Source organism: Rattus norvegicus, chromosome 20 (assembly GCF_021556685.1).
Source record: "Rattus norvegicus strain SHRSP/BbbUtx chromosome 20, alternate assembly SHRSP_T2T, whole genome shotgun sequence".
Lineage (NCBI taxonomy): Eukaryota > Metazoa > Chordata > Mammalia > Rodentia > Muridae > Rattus > Rattus norvegicus.
This window is the reverse complement of record NC_141553.1, coordinates 18,787,567-18,813,938: the sequence shown is the minus strand read 5'-3', so window position 1 is coordinate 18,813,938 and position 26,372 is coordinate 18,787,567. Positions and strand designations below refer to the sequence as shown.

The 26,372-nt window shown below is 41.5% G+C and overlaps 1 protein-coding gene and 1 long non-coding RNA gene across 10 annotated transcripts in view; one reads left to right on the top strand and one right to left on the bottom strand.

The window, feature by feature from the left end:
- Nucleotides 1-26,372, bottom strand: part of Phyhipl (phytanoyl-CoA 2-hydroxylase interacting protein-like) — a 130,235-nt gene that overhangs the window by 39,944 nt on the left and 63,919 nt on the right. The window contains exon 1 of one of the 4 annotated variants that reach the window (NM_001398984.1): nt 826-1,118. The exons of the other annotated variants lie outside the window; for them this stretch is intronic. Coding sequence (NP_001385913.1) covers nt 826-928 — 103 coding nt within the window. The 5' untranslated portion in view covers nt 929-1,118. Of the gene's footprint in view, nt 1-825; nt 1,119-26,372 lie in introns of those variants that run through there. 4 annotated transcript variants of the gene reach the window in all.
- Nucleotides 1,674-26,372, top strand: part of LOC120098901 (uncharacterized) — a 120,146-nt gene continuing 95,447 nt past the window's right edge. For 5 of the 6 annotated variants that reach the window (XR_015645749.1, XR_015645745.1, XR_015645748.1 and 2 more), the window contains exons 1-2: nt 1,674-1,980; nt 24,872-24,950. This is a non-coding gene — a long non-coding RNA (uncharacterized LOC120098901). Of the gene's footprint in view, nt 1,999-24,871; nt 24,951-26,372 lie in introns of all 6 variants that reach the window. The other variant, XR_015645750.1, reaches the window with a different exon arrangement.

Genomic DNA, 26,372 nt, shown 5'->3' with positions numbered 1-26,372 from the left:
CCCGAAACAACACATATCCACCAACTAGTCCAACACACCGTTCTGTGCCCAACACTGATCCTGTAAGTAGCCAACACACAGCGCTGTGCCCACACTGCAGAGTGCCAACACTTTAACAGTGGGACCTGTGATCAGTCATTTTCTTTTTTTCATAGACTGCCAACTTTAACAATAGAGTACGGACACATCAACACACAATGGTGTGTGCTGCACATACACACACACACACCGAATCACAGCAGGCATAAAGGACCAATTCCTGCTAGGATTTTTGACAGTCTCACAATCCCTGCCCAGAGCCAAGAGCCTAGTGTCTGTCCTTGGTGCTGAAACGCAGCTTTTCTGCCCCCGACTAAAACACTAAGAGGCTCACCCCAGTTAGACACTTCTGGAGGTTCAGAGCTTTGCAGGGGAATGGATAAGTTTCTGGTCAAGCCTATCTAGCCTTCGCGGTGGCGGGTAAGTCGCCGGTCGGGAAACCCTGGACCTGCCTGCTGCAGATTAGGCTGCGCCGGGCCGCGGACCCGAGAGGCGCCCTCTCCACAGCGGAGCATTCTCCGGTGGATCCGAACGGTTCCTTCTTCCCAGTGAAGTCCTTTCCCATGGACCCATCGGATCCCTCTCCCCCCCACTGCCTTCTCCCGCGGACCCGAGCGGCGCCCTCTCCCACAACCAGAGAGGCGCCCTCTTCCCCTAGCAGCCTTCTCCCGCGGACCCGAGAGGCGCCCTCTCCCTCCAGTAGCCTTCTCCCGCGGACCCGAGAGGCGCCCTCTCCCATGGACCGGACACCTCCTTTTGTCTCCCGTCGGTGCCCCCGTGCCTCACCATCACGGTCACACAGCTGGATGGCCTCCAGGCTGAGGTTCTTGATCTCCTCACACGGGCTGCTGGGGCTGCTGAGGGCATGGTCCAGGCGCGGCACCTCCATCTTCGAGACCCCGCGTCAAAGCCAGGCGCCAGCGGCCGGCGGGGCGAAGGGCGGGAAAGGTCTGAGATGGCTGAGGACGAGGGCAGCCTCCGGTCGGGAGTCGCGGCCGAGGCGGCGGCGGCGGCGGCGGCGGCGGCGGCGGCGGCGGCGGCGGCGGCAGAAGCTCCCTCGAGTGCGCGGCTCGTAGACTGAACGCCGGCCGGCGCGAGCGCGGGGGGGGGGGGGAGCGCGCTCTCGGCTGAAGGGAGGGCCGCGCACGCTCACGGGGGAGGGGCTGGCAGTGGACGCGCCTACCTGCCTACACACGGGCCCCGCCCCTTTCCTACCGCGCGCAGACCCCGCCCCCTGCTTGCCGCGCGCACGCGCACGCGCACGGAGGCCCGGGTGTCCGTGGACCCGCCAACCTGTCTGCACACGGGCCCCGCCCCTTTTCTACCTCTCGCGGACCCCGCCCCCCCTGCGCGCGCACACGCTCAGGACGAGGACGCGCCCTCCGCTCTTCTCATGAGGGCTCTGTGCCCAGCCAATGGCGCGCGCGCGCTCTGACTCGCGGGCGCGCTGCCTCCGTCGCAGCCCTCGCCGGGTGGCGCGCACCCGCAACCCACCTGCGGGCGCGTAGACCCTACCCTGGCTTCTCCCGCGCGCCGCGCGCGGCCCACACTGCCTCCCTAACCCCGCCTGCCGCGCGCACGCGCTCTCGGCTCTCCCTGGCGCCGCAGCCTGCGCGCCTTCTCACGCTGGAAGCGAAGAAGGTTGGAGCGCGCCAGAAGCGCGGGCTGTGGCAAGCTGCTCCGCGCGTCCGCTCGCCCGGCGATGGCGGATAGGCTCTATTCACAATGCCAGGCAGAGCTAGGACTGCCATCCCGGGCTGCGACGAGACAAGCGCGCGCTGATTGATTGCTTGTTGACCACACATTGGGAAACTGAGGCCCGAACCGCCTAAGATTCTCTTTCCCGGCTCTGCGAGCCCAGCCGACGTTCCTTACAAGGTCCCGGCAGTGAGGAATGAGCGGCCACCTGAGGACTGCACCGGGCAGGGAGCAAGAACTCAGGTCGGTGCTGTGGGACAGGTGAGGCAGCAGGAAGCTGGTGGCTGGCTGCTGAGGAGGCAGCTTCCGGGTGACAGCCACTTGTCAGCTTGCCTTCTCACCCAACAAACAAGTCTTCAGTGCTCTCCCTGGGCCCGGCATTGTTCTGACTGAAAATGCAGGCTGAAGCACATCACCTGTTCTTTGTTACCCTAGAAAATGAAAGGGGGACCTGTGGTCTTCCAGTTATGCCATATTTGCACGCCCCATTGCTTTTGGTAGCACCTAAGATATTTCAGTGCACTATGATGGCACAAAGGTTTTACAAATAAAGTCGATATAGGTGACAGCCTGTTGGCCTCTGTTGCCATTTGCTGATTCGGAATGTTATTGTTTTGTTTTTCTTGATATCACGGGACCAAAAGAGGCCCCTCTCCCCTTGTATTATTTATGGTTATTGGTAATAATTTATGTTCCTTGTTTTACTGATTTGCCAATTTCAAGCATAGATATTCACCAATAAAAACAATTTACATATAGATTGCTATATGCTACCTTTTCAAGTCACATCCGTTTAGCCATAAACAACTAAATCTAGTTGATTGAAGTCTCATAAAATGGAAAGACCCACTTAGATAAAATAAACCCGTGAGAAAATTTGGCACAATCAAAGGTTGATAAAAATCCGTGTAAGGTAATTTTTTGGTATCATTAAGTGAAATGTCTTCGTTATGAACTTGGGGATTAATGAGATGAACCTTTTGTTTTGAGCTGGAAAGAAAAACATTTCAGTATTAAAGCAGGAGATACCCCAAGGAGAGAGTAAATTACTTACTGTTTGACAAGAGAAATGACAAGACAGTAGTTACTGGTGAATTTCTTATATTCAAAAGCCTAGATCAGTAGAACTGGGTATTGACAGCCAAAGCACAGTGGGTTCATCTTTCTGAGAATTCTCAGGTTTATAAATCACAACAGGAACTGTAAACTACAAAATATAGTTTACCCACAATTGAAAAATATAATATGCATACATTAGAACTTTAACTCATATAAATATTATTACAAGTATATCAGGGCAATATACCCGGTACTGAGAATATATATCCCAGTCGGGGACCTCACTCAGTCAACTGAGCAGGACATCATAGGCAAAGAGAATGTATTAATTACTTCCCGTTACTATTACCAAACTGCTACCATAGCTGAGAAGAGGAAAGGTTCATTTTGCTTTGGTTTTGGTACAGTCAGCCTACCGTAATAGGGAAGCCATATTCACTAATGGCAGATGAGAAAGCATGTTGAGTGGCAGGAAGCAGCCAAGGATAATACATCTCCAAGGACCTGTCCCACTTCTTCATCCAGGTGTCCATTTTCCAGGTCTCCACAGTCTTCCCAATAGCATCAACCAGACCGAGAACCCGAGGGGGAGATTTCAGATTCAACCCATAACATAGAAGGCAGGAGTTCCTGTTCCTGCTAAACGTTCCTCAGTACTCATATTGTAGCTGGGTTGATAGCCAAGAGAATGGCCAGGAACCATCACATTAAGAGCAAGGTGCCTTTAGCAAGCACTATGATATTTTCTTTCTGGCTGAAAATATCCAAACTACCAAAGACATGCTACTCATCACTCAGAAAAAGCCATCAGACTGAACTGAAAAAAAAAGCAAACAAAAACAAATACACAGGCATAAGTTGTGGTCACCATCTTAAAGCAAACTACTAGAAACGACTAGAGGAAAGGAATGTCACACACGCAAGAGGAAGTAGAAATCTCCATTCTATTCCAATAACTGTTGGCATGATTTTCAAGTTCATGGAACCTTTTTCTTTTAAAAATTAGTGTATTTACCTATCCACTTTATATTCCATTATCAGTCCCCCTCTCTTCGAAGTCCTCCCTCACAGCTTCTCTCCTTACTCCCCCTCCCCTTCTCCTGTAAGAAGGGGTCGCCCCACCACCACCATGCATGCAGTCACTGCAGGACTAGGTACAACCTGTCTCACTGATGCCAGACATAGTAGACCAGTTAAGGAGACAGAATCCACAGGCAGGCAACAGCTTCAGGGATTGCCCCTGCTCTAATTATTGGGGAACCCAAATGAAGACCATGTTGAACATCTGCTATATACAGGAGGGTGTTGGGTTGGGGGAGTGGGAGTGTGGAGTTAGGTCCAGTCCATGCTCACTCTTTGGTTGGTGGTTCAGTCTCTGGGAGACCCCAAGGGTCCAGGCTAGTTGACTCTGTTCATCTTCCTGTGGAGTCCCTGTCTTCTTTCCGTCCCTCAATCCTTCCCCCAACTCTTCCACAAGACTCCCCAAGCTCCATCTAAATGTGGGGCTGTCGGTCTCTATATCTGTTTCAGTCAACTGTTGGATGGAGATTCTCAGAGGACGGTTATGCTAAGCTCCTGTCTACACGCATAACAGAGTATCATTAATAGTGTTAGGGATTGGTCTTGCTCATGGGATGGGTTTTAAGTTGGGCCAGTCATTGGGTGGCCATTTCTTCTGTCTCTGTTCTGTATTTGTCCCTGCACAGTTTGTAGGGAGGACACATTTTGGGTAGAAAATTTTGTGGGTGGGTTGCTGTCCTTATCCCTCCAGTGGGAGGCCTGCCTAACTAAAGGAGATGTCTACTTCAGGATTCATCTCCCCCACTGCTAGGAGTTTCAGCTACAGTCATCCCACAGACACCTTGGGGCCTACCCAGTCCCAAGTCTCTGGCATGACCTAGAGATTCCACCCACGCCAATTTCCAATTTCCGTCCTCTTTCCCCTGCTCTTCCTACACCTGACACACACATCCCATCCTGATTCCCTCCCTGTCCCCTCTCTCACTCTGTTCCCTCCCTCCACCCACCTCTGATGTCTCTTTTATTTCTGATTCTGAGAAAGATTCAGCCATCCTCTCTTGGGCCCTTCTTGTAATTTGGGTTCTTTGGGTCTGTGGATTTGTAACGTGGTTATCTTGTACTTTATAGTTAATATCCACTTATAAGTGAGTACATAACCATGCATGTCCTTTTGGGTCTGGGTTACCTCACTCAGGATGATATTTTCTAGTTCCATTTATTTGTCTGCAAAATTCATGATGTCCTTGTTTTTAATAGCTGAGTAGTATTCCATTGTGTACATGAACCACATTTTTCTTTATCCATTCTTCAGTTGAGGGACATCTAGGTTGTTTCCAGTTTCTGTCTAGTATCAAAAAAAGCTGCTATGTACACAGTGTCCTTATGGGATGGTTCAACATACTTTGGGCATATTCCCAGGAGTTTTATACTTGGGTCTTGAGGTATAACTATTCCTAATTTTCTGAGAAGCTGCCAAACTGATTTCCAGAGTGGTTTTACAAGTTTTCATTCCCATCGGCCGTGACGTGTTCCCCTTGCTCCCCATCCTCACCAGCATGTGCTGTCCCTTGAGTTTTTGATCTTAGCCATTCTGATGAGTGTGAAGTGGGATCTCAGAGTTGTTTTGATTTGCATTTCCCTGATGACTAAGGGCATTGAACACTTCTTTTAATGTTACTCAGCCATTAGAGATTCCTCTGTGGAGATTTCTGTTAAGCTCTGCACCTCAGTTTTCAGTTGGGTTATTTGAGTTGCTGGTGTCTAACTCCTTGAATTCTTTATATTTTGGGGGTATTAGCCCTCTGTAGATGTAGAGTTGGTGAAGAGCTTTTCCCCATCAGTAGGCTGTTGTTTTTTCCTTTGCCTTACAGAAGCTTTTCAGTTTCATGAGGTCCCATTTATTAATGGATGATCTTAATGCTGGAGCCATTGGTGTTCTGTTCATGAAGTTGTCTCTTATATCAGCGAGTTCAAAGCTATTCCTCACTTTCTCTTCTATTAGATTCACTGTATGTGGTTTTACGTTGAGGTCTTTGATCCACTTGGACTTGAGTTTTGGACAGGGCAACAACTGTGGATCCATTTGTGTTCTTCTACATGCAGACATCCAGTTAGACCAACACCATTTTGTTGAAAATACTCTCCCTTTCCCGTTGTGTGAGTTTGGCTTCTTTGTCAAAAATCAAGTGTCCCTAGTCATGTGGGCTTATTTCTGGGTCTTTGATCCTATTCTACTGATCAGTCTGACTGTTTCTATACCAATACCATGTAGTTTTTATTCCTGTTGCTCTGTAGTACAGATTAAGGTTGGGATTGGTGATACCTCAGAAGTTCTCTTCCTGTGCAGGATTGTTTTAGCTTCCGTATGAAGTTGAGAATTGTTCTTTCAAGGTCTGTAAAGAATGGTGTTGGAATTTTGATGGGAATTGCATTGAATCTGTAGATTGCTGTTGGCAAGATGGCCATTTTTACTATGTTAATCTTACCCATCCATGAGCATGGGAGATCTTTCCACCTTCTGAGATCTTCCTCAATTTCTTTCTTCAAAGAGTTGAAGTTCTCATCATATAGATCTTTCACTGGCTTGGTTAGAGTTACACCAAGATATTTTCCATAATTTGTGGCTATTGTGAAGGGTGTCTTCTCCCTAGCTTCTTTCTTAGCTCGTTATCATTTGTACAAAGGAGGGCTACTGATTCCTTTGAGCCACTTTGCTGAAGGTGTTTATCACTGTAGGAGTTATCTGGTAGAATTTTTGGGGTGTGTGTGTGTGTGTGTGTGTGTGTGTGTGTGTGTGTGTGTGTGTGTGTGTATGTATTCTCATATCACCTGTCAATAGTGATACTTGGTCTTTTTTCCTTGCCAATTCCTTTCCCTTAATCTCTTTTAGTTGTTGTATTGTACTAGCAAGGACTTCAAGTACTATATTGAAGAGATAGGGAGAAGCTAGACCTTCAAGCACTGTACTGAAGACATGAGGAGAGTAGACAGCCTGTCTTGTCCCTGGTTTTAGTGGAATTGCTTTAAGTTTTTCTGAATTTAGTTTGATGTTGGCTATTGTCTTGTTGTATATTACCTTTATTGTGTTTAGGTATGCACTTTGTATCCATGATCTCTCCAAGACTTTTGACATGAAGGAGTGTTGGCTTTTGACAAAGGCTTTTTCAGCATTTAATGAAAGCATTAAGTTTTTTTTTTTCAGTTTCTTTATATGGTATATTACGTTGATGGGTTTTTGTAATGAACCACCCCTGCATCCCTGGGATGAAGCCTTATTGATCGTGGTGGATGATTTATTTCATGTGTTCTTGGATTTGGTTTGTGAGTATTTTATTAAGTATTTTTGTAAAGATTTATTTATTGTATTATGCGAATACACTGTCACTGTCTTCAGACACACCAGAAGAAGGCATCAGATCCCATTACAGATGGTGTGAGTCACCATGTAGTTGCTGAGAATTGAACTCAGGACCTCTGGAAGAGCAGTCGGTGCTCTTAACCACTGAGCCATCTCTCCAGCCCCTTATTAAGTATTTTTACATAAATGCTCATAAGGGAAATTAGTCTGAAATTCTCTTTTTTTGTTGAGTATTTATGGGGTTTAGTTATAGGGGTGACTATGACCTCATAGAATGAATTTGGCAATATTCTTTTTTTTTTTTTAATTAACTTGAGTATTTCTTATATACATTTCGAGTGTTATTCCCTTTCCCGGTATCCGGGCAAACATCCCCCTCCCCCCTCCCCTTCCTTATGGGTGTTCCCCTCCCAACCCTCCCCCCATTGCCGCCCTCCCCCCACCAGTCTAGTTCACTGGGGGTTCAGTCTTAGCAGGACCCAGGGCTTCCCCTTCCACTGGTGCTCTTACTAGGATATTCATTACTACCTATGAGGTCAGAGTCCAGGGTCAGTCCATGTATAGTCTTTAGGTAGTGGCTTAGTCCCTGGAAGCTCTGGTTGCTTGGCGTTGTTGTACATATGGGGTCTCGAGCCCCTTCAAGCTCTTCCAGTTCTTTCTCTGATTCCTTCAACGGGGGTCATATTCTCAGTTCAGTGGTTTGCTGCTGGCATTCGCCTCTGTATTTGCTGTATTCTGGCTGTGTCTCTCAGGAGCGATCTACATCCGGCTCCTGTCGGTCTGCACTTCTTTGCTTCATCCATCTTGTCTAATTGGGTGGCTGTATATGTATGGGCCACATGTGGGGCAGGCTCTGAATGGGTGTTCCTTCAGTCTCTGTTTTAATCTTTGCCTCTCCCTTCCCTGCCAAGGGTATTCTTTTTCCTCATTTAAAGAAGGAGTGAAGCATTCACATTTTGATCATCTGTCTTGAGTTTCGTTTGTTCTAGGGATCTAGGGTAATTCAAGCATTTGGGCTAATAGCCACTTATCAATGAGTGCATACCATGTATGTCTTTCTGTGATTGGGTTACCTCACTCAGGATGATATTTTCCAGTTCCAACCATTTGCTTACGAATTTCATAAAGTCGTTGTTTTTGATAGCTGAGTAATATTCCACTGTGTATATGTACCACATTTCCTGTATCCATTCCTCTGTTGAAGGGCATCTGGGTTCTTTCCAGCTTCTGGCTATTATAAATAAGGCTGCAATGAGCATAGTGGAGCACGTGTCTTTTTTATATGTTGGGGCATCTTTTGGGTATATGCCCAAGAGAGGTATAGCTGGATCCTCAGGCAGTTCAATGTCCAATTTTCTGAGGATCCTCCAGACTGATTTCCAGAATGGTTGTACCAGTATGCAATCCCACCAACAATGGAGGAGTGTTCCTCTTTCTCCACATCCTCGCCAGCATCTGCTGTCCCCTGAGTTTTTGATCTTAGCCATTCTCACTGGTGTGAGGTGAAATCTCAGGGTTGTTTTGATTTGCATTTCCCTTATGACTAAAGATGTTGAACATTTCTTTAGGTGTTTCTCAGCCATTCGGCATTCCTCAGCTGTGAATTCTTTGTTTAGCTCTGAGCCCCATTTTTTAATAGGGTTATTTGTTTCCCTGCGGTCTAACTTCTTGAGTTCTTTGTATATTTTGGATATAAGGCCTCTATCTGTTGTAGGATTGGTAAAGATCTTTTCCCAATCTGTTGGTTGCCGTTTTGTCCTAACCACAGTGTCCTTTTCCTTACAGAAGCTTTGCAGTTTTATGAGATCCCATTTGTCGATTCTTGATCTTAGAGCGTAAGCCATTGGTGTTTTGTTTAGGAAATTTTTTCCAGTGCCCATGTGTTCCAGATGCTTCCCTAGTTTTTCTTCTATTAGTTTGAGTGTGTCTGGTTTGATGTAGAGGTCCTTGATCCACTTGGACTTAAGCTTTGTACAGGGTGATAAGCATGGATCGATCTGCATTCTTCTACATGTTGACCTCCAGTTGAACCAGCACCATTTGCTGAAAATGCTATCTTTTTTCCATTTGATGGTTTTGGCTCCTTTGTCAAAAATCAAGTGACCATAGGTGTGTGGGTTCATTTCTGGGTCTTCAATTCTATTCCATTGGTCTATCTGTCTGTCGCTGTACCAATACCATGCAGTTTTTATCACTATTGCTCTGTAATACTGCTTGAGTTCAGGGATAGTGATTCCCCCTGAAGTCCTTTTATTGTTGAGGATAGCTTTAGCTATCCTGGGTTTTTTGTTATTCCAGATGAATTTGCAAATTGTTCTGTCTAACTCTTTGAAAAATTGGATTGGTATTTTGATGGGGATTGCATTGAATCTGTAGATTGCTTTTGGTAAAATGGCCATTTTTACTATATTAATCCTGCCAATCCATGAGCATGGGAGATCTTTCCATCTTCTGAGGTCTTCTTCAATTTCCTTCTTCAGTGTCTTAAAGTTCTTCTTGTCCAGATCTTTTACTTGCTTTGTTAAAGTCACACCGAGGTACTTTATATTATTTGGGTCTATTATGAAGGGTGTCGTTTCCCTAATTTCTTTCTCGGCTTGTTTCTCTTTTGTATAGAGGAAGGCAACTGATTTATTTGAGTTAATTTTATACCCAGCCGCTTTGCTGAAGTTGTTTATCAGCTTTAGTAGTTCTCTGGTGGAACTTTTGGGATCACTTAAATATACTATCATATCATCTGCAAATAGTGATATTTTGACTTCTTCTTTTCCGATCTGTATCCCCTTGACCTCCTTTTGTTGTCTGATTGCTCTGGCTAGAACTTCAAGAACTATATTGAATAAGTAGGGAGAGAGTGGGCAGCCTTGTCTAGTCCCTGATTTTAGTGGGATTGCTTCAAGTTTCTCTCCATTTAGTTTAATGTTAGCAACTGGTTTGCTGTATATGGCTTTTACTATGTTCAGGTATGGGCCTTGAATTCCTATTCTTTCCAGGACTTTTATCATGAAGGGGTGTTGAATTTTGTCAAATGCTTTCTCAGCATCTAATGAAATGATCATGTGGTTTTGTTCTTTCAGTTTGTTTATATAATGGATCACGTTGATGGTTTTCCGTATATTAAACCATCCCTGCATGCCTGGGATGAAGCCTACTTGGTCATGGTGGATGATTGTTTTGATGTGCTCTTGGATTAGGTTTGCCAGAATTTTGTTGAGTATTTTTGCGTCGATATTCATAAGGGAAATTGGTCTGAAGTTCTCTTTCTTTGTTGTGTCTTTGTGTGGTTTAGGTATAAGAGTAATTGTGGCTTCGTAGAAGGTATTCGGTAGTGATCCATCTGTTTCAATTTTGTGGAATAGTTTGGATAATATTGGTATGAGGTCTTCTATGAAGGTTTGATAGAATTCTGCACTAAACCCATCTGGACCTGGGCTCTTTTTGGTTGGGAGACCTTTAATGACTGCTTCTATTTCCTTAGGAGTTATGGGGTTGTTTAACTGGTTTATCTGTTCCTGATTTAACTTCGGTACCTGGTATCTGTCTAGGAAATTGTCCATTTCCTGAAGATTTTCAAGTTTTGTTGAATATAGGTTTTTATAGTAAGATCTGATGATTTTTTGAATTTCCTCTGAATCTATAGTTATGTCTCCCTTTTCATTTCTGATTTTGTTAATTTGGACGCACTCTCTGTGTCCTCTCGTTAGTCTGGCTAAGGGTTTATCTATCTTGTTGATTTTCTCAAAGAACCAACTTTTGGTTCTGTTGATTCTTTCTATGGTCCTTTTTGTTTCTACTTGGTTGATTTCCGCTCTGAGTTTGATTATTTCCTGCCTTCCACTCCTCCTGGGTGTATTTGCTTCTTTTTGTTCTAGAGCTTTTAGATGTGCTGTCAAGCTGCTGACATATGCTCTTTCCTGTTTCTTTCTGCAGGCACTCAGCGCTATGAGTTTTCCTCTTAGCACAGCTTTCATTGTGTCCCATAAGTTTGGGTATGTTGTACCTTCATTTTCATTAAATTCTAAAAAGTTTTTAATTTCTTTCTTTATTTCTTCCTTGACCAGGTTATCATTGAGTAGAGCATTGTTCAATTTCCAAGTATATGTGGGCATTCTTCCTTGATTGTTATTGAAGACCAGTTTTAGGCCGTGGTGGTCCGATAGCACGCGTGGGATTATTTCTATCTTTCTGTACCTGTTGAGGCCCGTTTTTTGACCAATTATATGGTCAATTTTGGAGAAAGTACCATGAGGAGCTGAGAAGAAGGTATATCCTTTTGCTTTAGGATAGAATGTTCTATAAATATCCGTTAAGTCCATTTGGCTCATGACTTCTCTTTGTCTACATCTCTGTTCAATTTCTGTTTCCATGATCTGTCTATTGATGAGAGTGGGGTGTTGAAATCTCCCACTATTATTGTGTGAGGTGCAATGTGTGTTTTGAGCTTTAGTAAGGTTTCTTTTACGTATGTAGGTGCCCTTGTATTTGGGGTATAGATATTTTGGATTGAGAGTTCATCTTGGTGGATTTTTCCTTTGATGAATATGAAGTGTCCTTCCTTATCTTTTTTGATGACTTTTAGTTGAAAATTGATTTTATTTGATATTAGAATGGCTACTCCAGCTTGCTTCTTCTGACCATTTGCTTGGAAAATTGTTTTCCAGCCTTTCACTCTGAGGTAATGTCTGTCTTTGTCTCTGAGGTGTGTTTCCTGTAGGCAGCAGAATGCAGGGTCCTCGTTGCGTATCCAGTTTGTTAATCTATGTCTTTTTATTGGGGAGTTGAGGCCATTGATGTTGAGAGATATTAAGGAATAGTGATTATTGCTTCCCGTTATATTTATATTTGGATGTGAGGTTATGTTTGTGTGCTTTCATTCTCTTTGTTTTGTTGCCAAGACGATTCGTTTCTTGCTTCTTCTAGGGTATAGCTTGCCTCCTTATGTTGGGCTTTACCATTTATTATCCTTTGTAGTGCTGGATTTGTAGAAAGATATTGTGTAAATTTGGTTTTGTCATGGAATATCTTGGTTTCTCCATCTATGTTAATTGAGAGTTTTGCAGGATACAGTAACCTGGGCTGGCATTTGTGTTCTCTTAGGGTCTGTATGACATCAGTCCAGGATCTTCTGGCCTTCATAGTTTCTGGCGAGAAGTCTGGTGTGATTCTGATAGGTCTGCCTTTATATGTTACTTGACCTTTTTCCCTTACTGCTTTTAATATTCTTTCTTTATTTTGTGCGTTTGGTGTTTTGACTATTATGTGACGGGAGGTGTTTCTTTTCTGGTCCAATCTATTTGGAGTTCTGTAGGCATCTTGTATGCCTATGGGTATCTCTTTTTTTAGGTTAGGGAAGTTTTCTTCTATGATTTTGTTGAAGATATTTACTGGTCCTTTGAGCTGGGAGTCTTCACTCTCTTCTATACCTATTATCCTTAGGTTTGATCTTCTCATTGAGTCCTGGATTTCCTGTATGTTTTGGACCAGTAGCTTTTTCCGCTTTACATTATCTTTGACAGTTGAGTCAATGATTTCTATGGAATCTTCTGCTCCCGAGATTCTCTCTTCCATCTCTTGTATTCTGTTGGTGAAGCTTGTATCTACAGCTCCTTGTCTCTTCTTTTGGTTTTCTTTTTTTATATATATATTTTATTTATTTATTATATATTATGATTACACTGTCGCTATCTTAAGACACACCAGAAGAGGGCATCAGACTCATTTCAGATGGTTGTGAGCCACCATGTGGTTGCTGGGATTTGAACTCAGGACCTTGGGAAGAGCAGTCAGTGCTCTTAACCACTGAGCCATCTCTCCAGCCCTTCTTTTGGTTTTCTATATCCAGGGTTGTTTCCATGTGTTCTTTCTTGATTGCTTCTATTTCCATTTTTGATTCCTTCAACTGTTTGATTGTGTTTTCCTGGAATTCTTTCAGGGATTTTTGTGACTCCTCTCTATGGGCTTCTACTTGTTTATTTATGATTTCCTGATATTCTTTCAGGGATTTTTGTGTCTCCTCTCTATGGGCTTCTACTTGTTTATTTATGTTTTCCTGGAATTCTTTCAGGCATTTTTGCGATTCCTCTCTGTAGGCTTCTACTTGTTTATTAATGTTTTCCTGTGTTTCTCTAAGGGAGTTCTTCACGTCTTTCTTGAAGTCCTCCAGCATCATGATCAAATATGATTTTGAAACTAGATCTTGCTTTTCTGGTGTGTTTGGACATTCCATGTTTGTTTTGGTGGGAGAATTGGGCTCCGATGGTGCCATGTAGTCTTGGTTTCTGTTGCTTGGGTTCCTGCGCTTGCCTCTCGCCATCAGATTATCTCTAGTGTTACTTTGTTCTGCTATTTCTGACAGTGGCTAGACTGTCCTATAAGCCTGTGTGTCAGGAGTGCTGTAGACCTGTTTTACTGTTTTCTTTCAGCCAGTTATGGGGACAGAGTGTTCTGCTTTCGTGCGTGTAGTTTTTCCTCTGTACAGGTCTTCAGCTGTTCCTGTGGGCCTGTGTCTTGAGTTCACCAGGCAGGTCACTTGCAGCAGAAAAGTTGGTCTTACCTGTGGTCCCGAGGCTCAAGTTCGCTTGTGGGGTGCTGCCCACGGGCTCTCTGCAGCGGCAGCAACCAGGAAGATATGCGCCGCCCCTTCCGGGAGCTTCAGTGCACCAGGGTTCCAGATGGCCTTTGGTATTTTCCTCTGGCATCCGAGATGTGTGTGCAGAGAGCAGTCTCTTCTGGTTTCCCAGGCTTGTCTGCCTCTCTGAAGGTTTAGCTCTCCCTCCCACGGGATTTGGGTGCAGAGAACTGTTTATCCGGTCTGTTTCCTTCAGGTTCCGGCGGTCGAATTTGGCAATATTCCTTCTGTTTCTGTTTTGTGGAATAGTTTGAGAAATATTGGTATTAACTCTTCTTTGGTATTAAAAGACTTTCTTTGAAAGTCTGGTAGAATTCTGCACTAAAACTACCTGGCCATGGGCTTTTCTTTTTGGTTTGGAGATTGTTAATAACTGCTTCTATCTCCTTGGGGGTTAAAGGACTACTTAGATAGTTTATCTGATCTTGATTTAACTTTGGTAATTGGTATCTGTCTAGAAAAGTAATCTATTTCATTTAGATTTTCCAATTTTGTGGAGTACAGACTTTTGAAGTAAGATTTAATGATTCATTGAATTTCCTCTGTGTCTGTTGTTATGTCTCCCTTTTCAGTTCTAATTTTGTTAATTTAGATGCTGTCTCTCTGCCTCTTAGATAGTTTGGCTAAGGGTTTGTCTATCTTGTTGATTTTCTCAAAGAACCATCTCTTGCTTTCATTGATTCTTTGTGTTGTTCTCTGGGTTTCTAATTGATTAATTTCGGCCCTGATTTTGATTACTTTCTACAATCTACTCCTCTTGGGTGTGCTTACGTCTTTATTTTCTAGAGTTTCTGAAGTGGAAACGTAGTTTTTTTTTGAAAGTTAGTTATGCCAAATGATGGTGTGTTGGGGCACACAGGTGAAGGATGTCTTGCTAAAGCAGACATATGAAAGAGTGTTTTCCTGAAGCAGACACAGGTGAAAGGATGCTTGGATGTAGCAGATACATGGAAGGGTGCTTGATGAAGGAGTGTAAATATGATCCCACAGACGGTGGCAGGAAAGCACTGAGCATTGGTTTGGTTTGCTCTGCCTCGCTATTCTTTGATAATTACACATATGTATTGCTTCACCTTACATACCATTGTTGAGCTCATCTTGTGATAACTCCAACATTGAGAGAAACGTGTGCAAGAACTGCTTGGCATGTTTCTGAGGCAGTTTGCTGCTTCCACAGCCTTGCCTCAGGCCCATTAGTGAGTCTAGCAATTTCTTCAGAATTGAACTACTGGTACTGGTTCCTGTGTAGTATCAGCCTACCTAGAGGACTAGTCTGCAGCTGCTGAGTCATATTTGGTATTTACTACGGGACTAAACTTCTGCCAAAGAAGATCGAGCTCGCTCCCAAAGAACTATTGCTGAACAGGTCCACTTTCCCCAGATCCTAATAACTTTTTTCTTCTACTACCTCTGCTGGGTGGTGGCCTAGAGGAGAGGTTGAAACCTTATTAAAAGTAGGTTGCAAAAAATTTATACCGCTGTACTTTTAAATTGCTGATATAAGAACTTTATAATTTCTTTTTGGAGGCACTTAGTGCTATGAACTTTTATCTTAGAACTGCTTAGTGTCTCATAAGTTTGGGTATGTTGTGCCCTTGTTTTCAATGAATTCTAGAAAGTCTTTAATTTCTTTATTTCTTTTTTTAACCCAGTGGTTATTGAGTAGAGAGTTGTTAATTCCCATGAGTATGTAGGCTTTCTATTGTTGTCCAAGTCTAACCTTGATTCATGGTGGTCTAGTAGGATACAAGGAGCTATTTCAGGTTATTTTTTTTGTATCTATTAAGGCTTGCTTTGTGACTGAGTTTATGTGTTCAATTTTGGAGAAGGTTCCATGAAGTGCTGAGAAGAAGGTACAATCTTTTGTGTTTGGGCGAAATGTTCTATAGATATCTGTTAGGTCCATTTGATTCATAACCTTTATTCATTTCATTATTTCTCTGTTTAGTTTCTGTCTCATTGACCTGTCAATTGGTAAGAGTGGGGTGTTGAAGTCTCCCACTATAATATGTGGGGTTCTTTGTATGATTTAATGCTATGTATGTAATGTTTATTTTAAGAATGCAGATGCCTTTGCATTTGGCAAAGATGTTAAGAATTGAGATGTCATCTTGGTGGACTTTTCCTTCAAGTATGAAGTGTCTTTCTGGATCTCTTTTGATTACAAGTGTATTTTATTAGATAGATATTAGAATGGCTACTCCAGCTTGTTTTGGGGCTTCATTTGCTTAGAAAACCTTTTCCAGCCCTTTACTCTGAGATAATGTCTATTTTTGTTGCTGAGGTATGTTTCTTGTATGCAGCAGAATGATGGATTCTGTTAACCTGAGTCTTTCTTATTGGAGAATTGAGACAATTGGTGTTGAAAGATATTAATGACCAATGATTGTTAGTTCTTGTTATTTTGATTTTGATGGTGGACCTGTGTGTGTGTGTGTGTGTGTGTGTGTGTGTGTGTGTGTGTGTCTGTCTGTCTGTCTGTGATTCTCTTTTCTTGGATTTGCTGGTTGGAATTATCTATATCTTGTGTTTTCTTGGGTGTAGTTACATACCTTGTGTTAGAGTTTTCCTTTTAAGTATTCTCTGTTAGGGCTGGGTTAAATGAAAAAAAATGTTTAACTTTGGTTTTGTCATAGAATATCTTGTTTTTTCTGTCTATGGTGATTGAAAATTTCACTGGGTCTAGAAGTCTAGGCTGGCATCTGTGATCTCTTAGAGACTGTAGGACATCTGCCCAGGCCCTTCTGGCCTTTAAAGTCTCTGTTGAGAAGTCTTGTGTAGACTAATAGGTCTGCCTTTATATGTTAGTTGGCCATTACCCTTTCATATACTTTCTTTGTTCTGTACATTTAATGTTTTTATTATTGTGGCAGGATTTCTTTTCTTGTCCACTCTGTTTGGTATTCTACAAGCATCTTATATGTTTATAGGCATTTCTTTCTTTAGGTTAGGGAAATATTTTTGTCTATGATTTTGTTGAGATTATTTTCTGGGCCTTTGAGTTGGGAGTCTTCTATTCCCAAATATCCTTCTATTCCTGTTATTCTTAGATTTGGTCTTTACACAGTGTCCCAGATTTCCTGACTATTTTGTGTCAGGAACTTTTTAGATTTAAAATTTTCTTTGAACAATGTATCAGTTTCTTCTATGGTATCTTCTATGCCTGAGATTTTCTTTCCATCTCCTGTATTCTGTTGGTGATGATTGCATCACTTGTTCCTGTTTTCTTCCCTAGGTTTTCCATCTCTAGCATTCCCTCAGTTTGTGTTTTCATTATTGCTTCTATTTCCACTTCCAGGTCTTGAATGGTTTCATTCATTTCTTTCACTTGCTTGATCGTATTTTCTTGTATTTCTCTTACGAGATTTATTCATTTTCTCTTTAAAGGCTTCTATCATATTCATGAGATTTAAGGTTACTGTTGTCTCTGGAATTACAGGTAAAGCCAGTTGCCCCTGAAGGTAGCAGGCTCCCAGGGATGCAGTTATAATGGTAGACCCTTGTAGCTTTAGGCTGCTAGTTGTTCTCAGTCGGTCGGGGCAGGCCTCCAGGGTTGCAAGTAGAGCTGGTTTAACCCTGATGGTTGCAAGCCTCTGTTAGTCTGGTGTTGTGGCCCCAGAAAGGAGTGCGGAAGGGGCAGGGTAGAACTCACTGCTGTTGGGTTTGTCCAGAGGAGCCTCTTCCTCAGACAAGGGGTCGTTGGGTGTAAGGGTCTCATATGGTGGTTGTTGATGGCTACAGGTGTCTGGGGTTGCGGTTAGAGGTGTGGAACCGGAAGATGGAGCACAATGAGGTCAGGCCAGACTTCAAAGCCGCTGGGCTTGCTGAGTACCCAGCAGGCAGGAATTTGGGGCTTGGGGAACTAACTCACCTGGTTGGCCCTAGCAGTCAGTCAGCAGCCTCTAGGCTGTGGCTAGGGAAATGGAGTGCAGAGGGGGCAGAACCTCTTTATGTCTCCAGGAATCATTTTAAAATACGACAAATCACTTATCTGCTTGAGCCGTTTGCTGTCACAGTGAAACCCTGTACCGTTCGTTTTAAGCTGGTCCATGTAATTACATTCAGTTCTTCTAGCACCTTTCTTGTTATATTTTTACAATTGTTTCTTATAGTTCCCTTATGAAGACAACCACATTATGATTTGTAAGTGTACATCAAGAATTGAATCAAATTTGAGAAACCCCTCAATCATATCCTAACCAGCACCCTACCTAACATTGGAGCCCTTGACAAGAAGCTATCTTCTTGTACAGATAAAGTCCTCATGGACTCATCTAAACTGTATTTATTTTGAACACAAACATGCCACCAACAAGGTCCTTAATTTTTGCTTAAAATATTTATTTATTTATGCATGTGGGTACTTTTGTCTGTATGTACATCTGCATGATAGAAGGGGCATTGGTATTCATGAGACTTCAGTTATAGACAGTTGCAAGTACCATGTGGTTGCTGGGAATTGAACTCAGGACCTCTGGAAGAACAGCCAGTATTCTTAACCGCTGAGCCATCTTTCCAGCCCCAATTTTTCCTCCTTTTATATTTGTTGTATGACAAAACTTTTTCAGGGGAGATGCAATACATACTCATGTCTACTTACTCAGATGAGAGTCCTCAACAGACAAAAGTATGGATTCCACCAAAGTCCAACCTGGTAAACCAGTGAAATTTATTGGAGTTACTTATAGAAGTATGGCTGAGGGTTACTTACAGGAGTGGATGTGGGGTTCCTTACAGGAGCAGAAATGACTCAAAGACAGTTGCATCACCAAGGCCCATGCCAGTATGAATGGCAGTTCACAAAAGACCAGAACTTGGACCAGATAGCACAACCCATAGGCAATAAGTTAGAGTATCCTTTCCAAGTGATTGGTCCAAACCTCTTCTAGGCAGCTTGGCTGATTTCTGCATCTCCCATGCAGCTGGTGTGGTCTGAGTCTTCTTTGCAGCTTTTCATTTTCTGTAAGTCTTCTTTGTGGCTCAGCTTCCTTTGGTCTGAGGGATGATTCATCATTTATTGTTTACTCTGGCAGGGAGGGCCTAGTGAATCTGGTAAGTTTCAGGAACTTCCTGAAGCTGCTGTTTAAATGTTTACCTTCTGGTTTAAGGGGGTTTTCTGCAGAAGGGAATGTTTCAATCTCAGAGGAAAGTGTTCTGTAACATAATAATACATAATACATAACACAATAATACATAGTAATAATTCTTCTCCTGTTGTGTACATTCAAAGCTTTAGCTCAACAGTCCCACTTCCTTTGAAACTTTCTTCATTTGAGCTTAGAAGAAAGACAGAACTAATTATTTCAAATGTTGCCAATACACATTGTTTCCAGTTCCTCTATCACTATTGACACCTTTGGGATTGATATTTGAAAAATTGATAAATCTATATACAAACTCATTAAGTTTAGGATTTAGTAAAATATAAAGGAAAGCACAGTAGTCTATCATGCTCTCTCTTTGTTCCTTGTCAAACATTTCATGGTGCAACACAAGATTAACCTTTCTGTCAGACATCGTTAGTTGCCCAGACCACCTGACCTTGTAAGGACAGAAGAACTGATACTTCCTTCCAAACCTTTTTTGTTTTATTTCCCTCGTGGTATTTGTTTTAGGTACATATTTATTAGAGTCCGCCAAGGACGATACTCCGTACAACGTGCGGAGTCATTGAATTGAATGGCAGAACTTTGTGCTTATCCATCTTCCTCCGGACTGCCTAGGGTTTTTATCAAGGCCAAAGGAAAGCAGGCAACAGAACTTGGGTAGGATTCTAAACCCCTAGTTCCCCATGCCTCGGTGAAAAACAGAAAGGAAGCCAAACAACCATAGAAACCATAGAAACAATTATAAAACACGTAATAAACGAAGGCAGTGTTTTTTTTTTTTTTTGACATTTCCTCTCATAACATTGCTATAACCTTCCCTAAGCCTTTATTATGAACAGTGGGACAAAAGAAAATTCAGGATTGATAGGAGGTTGAGAGCAACTAAAATATCTTAAATTAATTTGCTGCGACCCAAATTGTGTCCCGACTTACAAAGATCAAATGAGAACTGTGTATAACAGGATTATATGAACTATAAATACAAAGTTAGACTATTCTTGTTTGTGGAGACTTAGAATCTCATATTTAAAAATGTAAACGTTTTCGTAGTACAGAGTTCTTGAACTAGTTCAGTAATCATTTTAAAACACCAAGAACATCTGTATATTTGGATTGGATTTATGATTATAGTACTGAGAATTTTAAGACAAGATCATGGTTCAACATATGCAAACCAATTAATACACTAATATTGACATAATAAAAATAAGAAGAGGAGGCTCATCAATACATACAAGAAAAATATTTATCAATATTCAACATCCTCTCATGTTAAAAAAAAGACCTTCAAAATTTTAGTTGTATAAGGAATATACCTTGAGAAAATACAGGCCAGATATTACAAATTCACATGTAATATCAAAAGGCTCTTTAGGTCTAAATCAGGACTAAGGCAGAAATGCTCACTAATGCTATTTCCACTCAACTATGCAATTGTACTGAAGGCTTTTGCCAAAATAATTAGGTGGAAGCCAAGACAGTCAAATGGGAAAGAAACAGCTAAGTTGTTTCTTTACAGCTAACTAAATCCTGGATCTATGAAAACACTCCCAAATTGCCACCAAAAAAAAATCAGAATAAATTCAAGAAAGTTGCAAGATAAAAAGCTAACATGTAAAAGTTAGTTGTGTTTGTGTAGACTGCTGAGGAATTAGAGAGAAAACAAGTAAACAATCTCATTTTTCGTAGCGTCCAAAGAATGAAAGTGGGTCTGGAAAGGCGACCGAGCCATCAAGAGCTCAGTCTGCTCTTACATGAGATTGGAGTTCAGGCCTCAGTGTATGTGCTTGGCAGCTTAGTACCAACTGTAAGAAGCCAACATCTTTTTCTGGCCTATGCAGGTACTTAAAACTCAGGCACATACCCTCACACATGTACACATACACATAATTAAATGTAAAGTAACTTATAAAAACTAAAATGTTTAAGGGATAAAATTAACCAACGATGTAGAGATCACTAAAATTAGTGTCAAACATTTAACAAATGACCTTTAAATGGCAAATAAATGTAAGTTATCGATTTACCTCATCTGAAAATGTAATATAAAAATGTTCACAGTAACCAACATAGTATACAGATCTGATGTAATTTCTAACAAATCTCTGCTGACATTTTCCACAGAAACACAAAAAATCCCCTCTAATGTCATGAAGCTATAAAATGTTTCAAAGAGCTAAAGCGAGCTTGAGTAGAAAGTACAGAACTGGAGGCACCACACATTCTGTTTTTTAATCTATATTCAAAAGCTTTTGTGCTCAAAACATTGGATTACTAACATAAAAACAGACATGTTGACTAATGGAACTGAGTAGAAGACTAAGCATTAAACTCACACGTGTGTAGTCAGTTTCCCACAGAACTATACACAAGAATATACACTAGAGAAAGAGAGGGATCAGACTTAACCTTATATAAAAATAATGAAATTGGAACCTCTCCTATACACAAAAATTGAGTCAAAATGGATTAAAGACTTAAATGTAAAGGGCTGAAACCATAAAACAATAAGAAAGCACAGAGTAAACATTTAGCATGGATCTGAAAGTGGATTTTCTGATTTGACATCAAATCTACAGTCATTGAAACCAAAAATAGACAACAGAAAGTGTATCAAATTGGAAGGTATCTGCACAGCAAGATAACGCAGAGAAGCATCCTAAGTAATATATAAAAATCTAGGACCTATGGCTATAAGCATCACACTAAACGTGTAAGAATCTCAATAGCAAAATATAAGTAACCCAATGGGAAAAAATGGACAAAGGATCTCAATAGACATTTTTTTCCAAAGAAGAAATACAAAATTTAGATATAAGAAAATATTTAAGATGCTCAACAGCAATAATCATAGAAGTAAAACTCCACAATAATAACTAACGTAGTCATCAGAAAGTCAAAAGAGAGCAAGTTTTGGAAAGAATATGGGACAGAGGAAAACTTGTGGGAATGTAGGGCGGTATAAGCACTAAGGGAAAACCAGTATGGCGCTGTATCAAAGTCATAGTGGAAGAGTTACCGTATGACCCAACAATTCCAACACTGGACAGTTACCTAAAAGTAAGAGTGCTTTACAGATAGATTAGCACTCCTATGTTTGACATCATGCAAGGTCGAGGTACTGAGAGAGCTTGAACATCCACTGACTGGTGAAGACGTAATGGAATATTATTTAACTTTGACAAAGGAGATTCTATTATTTGTATCAACATGGATGGGCATTGAGGACACTACACTAAGCTGAACATGGTACAATGAACACTGTGTTATCTCACTGGTATGTGAAATCTAAAACAAAGCAAAACGAAAGTTAGGAATAGAGTGGTTATTTGTGATTGGTAGAGAGAAGGGGGCGTCTATTGTTCAAAGAGTTCAAATCTCAGCTGTGAGGTAGCTGAGTATTGAAGACCTATGTGCAGATTGGTGGCTATAGATAACAGAAATGTGTGCTGAAGTTGGGATTTGCTCTAACAGTAGATCAAATATGTCCCTACCAAACACACACACACACACACACACACACACACACACACATACACACACCCACATACACACACACATACACACACAGACACATACACACACAGACACACATACATGAACACACACACATACGCACACACACATGAACACACATACACACACACAACTGAAGTGACATGATAATTAGTTTGATCATTTATACAAATATATATATATACACACACACATACACACACATGAACACACACATACACACTCATACACACATACACACACATACAAGCACACATGAACACACACATGAACACACACATACACACACACATGAACACACACATACACACACAGCTGAAGTGACATGATAATTAGTTTGATTGTGCTGATCATTTATACAAATGTATATATACACACACATCAAAACAACATTTTAAATGTATGAATTTTTATATGTCAATCATAGCTCAATAGAGGTAGAAAGTTTTTAAATTTATAAATGTAAATAATGATCCTGAGGGCCAGGAATAAAGATTGAAGGGTTAGCTCTTTGCTCTCATCATTGACTCAATGGGTCTTGGTAAAACTTGCTTCTCTCCCCCACCCCATCATCCATGCTCCCATCAGATGTTTGTAATTATCTTGCGTTCCCCAACTCCAGCCTCTTCAGTCTTTCCCATCCCCTGATTCTACTAATGTCTCTGCCCACCCTCAAATCTCCTTAATTAGAAAAAAAAAATGCCTTTACTTGGACAGATCGCTATTCAGTTTGTGAATGCTTGTTCCAATATTACAAGAAACTCATCACAAGCTGGGAAGTGCTGTCAAAGTTATTCACCACCTCCATTCACTACTAACCCTCATAGAATGGATCGCCAATCTATAGCCTTCTGATTCTTAGCCTTCGAAAGTCAGTTCAATTTGGTGAGGTTTTTCGAATCACTAAATATCAAGGCCTCCTTTCATCTGCAGTCTCTTTGATAGTTCAGCGTTTTCTTTCTACTGAATCTCTGTAGTGCTGACCTCTCCTAGATCTCTCTCTGCCTGGGAACTTAATGCTTCTCAACTCTAACTCCTACCCTGTCCTCTCGAGGGCAGATAGTCTTTAAAGTTCAACCTTTGGCATCATGTTCATTCCTGTTTAAAGCTATTTCCTTGGAGAATTCATGTATTCTCATGAATTTTAATCTCTTCTCGATGCTTCAACTCCTACCTTTATTATCAAATTCCCATTCCTCGCCCCCAAGTCTAAACAAGCCTGTTTCCAATTGTCTAATGAGCATATTTAATATTCTTGTCATCGTTTCTAATTTATCAATTTCTCCATGACAGTCATTGACACCATCCTTTTTATGTCCCCTGTTTAATCTGAACCACTACTAGGACCAGTGCATGAGAACAGTTAATCAGTACTTGCTCCATAAATTACAAGGCTGCTGTTTTCTAGGATTAATGCGAAAATATCATTAGACAGACATAAAACTGCAAAGCAGTGCTGTGAGGTTAGTCTGTTTCACTGGATGAACAGAATGGAGGGAGATTAGAGAGACTGGGGGATAATTACAATGTAGGCAAAAATTTGAGTTATTACAGATTAGGAATTGTTATAATTAAGGTTGGAAAAAGGAATAGTGGATATGATAGTGATGTACTATATCTCCAAAATTGTCCAAAAATATTAAAATCATATGATAAAGTTTATTTATTTTATAATAATATTTATATACTATAAATAATAATGCCATAAGGAACAATGACTGTATATTTTCCCACTATTTAAAACCCACTAGCTGTTTTCCAATGATATAGAATGGAGAGCTCTTGATGCCACCTCAAGGGTATTGGCAAAAATATTTACATTGGGCTAGGACAAGGAAGTAGACTCGGGCAAGAATTTGACATTGGGCTAGGACAAGGCTCAAGATGAATACAGCTGAGGAACGTGTTCTTTGTATCTTGATTGTGTCGTTAAGTCCCTGAATATAGTAACCATGTGACCTTTGTTTATGCCCGGTTTGTTCCTTAACTACTCTGTTCATGTTCTTCGACTACTTTGCCTTTGATCTAGAACTGGCCCTATTCTTTGCGTGAACCTAGAATTGTATAAAAGCAGACTGGAAAAATTAAAGCTGCTTTAGCACTTGCTGTGCTGACGTTATAGTGTTGTCTAATTGCCTTTTCTTCCTTTAATCCTCCCTCCCTCCCTGGAGACCCTGTTGACTGACTGAGCTGGCTTGGTCAATGTATCAGTAGATTATTAAAAGCTAAAGCAAAATCTCTAGATGCTGCCATTCTAAGCTTGTAAATAAATAAAGCTAACAGAAATGGCCCATAGATCAGGCTGCCTTGAACTGTCCTCTGCTGTCACTAGTCACGATTTAAAGAAATTCGTGTTGACGGAAGGAGTCTTGACATGAGTGGAGTGGGGAAAAGAAGGGTCTTCTTTAGGGAGGAAGGTACTCAGTGTTTTTCTCTTCTCCTCAGTGGCCCTGCCCTTTCTTTTCATCATCTGCTGCAGAACAGCATCATATTCAAGAATGAGGACATGATGAGCAGGGGGTGGGTGAGTATGTGGTCATCATAAGTCATAATATGGCCGTTTCTGTCACAAGTTATTTTGCTTGCCTTCACACATACAGTTTTATAGGTTATGCTTTTCCATAGGCTACAGGTGAAGTAATTTTGTTTCAGGGGATGAAAGATGGTAGGCTGGGGTCTTGATTTGACCTCACTATGTAACACAGGCTACCGATTAAGTGCAGGGATAATGGGTGTATACCATCACCCCCAGCATCCTCTTGTTCTTTACTGACAAATAAGACTTTGGGATAGTTCCCTCTAACGTAGTTCTTCTGAAACACTGTTTCTGTGTCTCTTTAAATATGGCACAGAGATGTCCTGGCAACATTTCGTCTTAACAGAAATACAGCAGCAGCTCTGATAATGATGAGCAGGTCTTAGTTTCCGAGAGCTTTTTCCCTAAGCTGAAACGTAGGCCCATAGAAACCTAAACGCCTTCCTATTTTTGCAAACATCCTGCAGATCCCTCTTTGGCTGCACTGTTGCACCTGTGCATTATGTGCTGCAGACTCATTACTAGAAGAATAGCTAACTTAACAGTCACATGTCGCCCAGAGATTTCTCTATGATATTTATATCTGCAGAACTATCACACAGCTCTCAAGTATGCTTCATTTTCTAAACCCTGTCTACACTAGCCTCCTCGAAGGGCCATAATGAGAAATTTTTAGGTAGGTAGACTCAACACATAACACACACACACACACACACACACACACACACTCACACACTCACACACACACTCGCGGAGAAGGGGAGAAATAAACACATCTTATTGACTGTTAGGGTTATTTTTTTGTGAGGATACAAAGATATTTTCCTACCAGGATTTCCTACTGCAAGTTATCACTCTTATAGTGGTGATAAGTGGGTAGACACTTAGAATGCACTTGTATCAAAGATACTTAGCAAGAGGAGATGCCAATAGCTATTCACAGGAGGACCTTAAGATGATGGAAATACTGAAGGGCACATAGACAGGTAATTGTCAGCTTTTGCTAGCCAGGACACTCTATTTTGGGAACATGTGAATGAGATGTTAATGTTCTAGTCTGTTTTCATGTATATCGTGCAACCTTCATAAAGGTGTTGAATTTTCATAGGATTTCTCATTTCTTTTACTACCAATATATGGCTTATCTATAATAGCTAGAACAAGTTGTATGTGGGCATTTCTAATATTAGGAAAACTGTATTACTTTTGAAGGGTGGTTTACCTAAGGAGCAAGATATAACCTTGTTAAATATATCAAGGACTCAGCTTCTTGGACTTCTCTTGGAGGCACTTAACTATTCTTCATAAGTCTCTGTCTCTTTGTTTCTTTTCTTCTTTCCCTCCCTCATTATCTCCCTCCCTCCTCTGCTCTGTGTTTCAAAATATCTCTTCTGATTCTTTCCTCTAGAC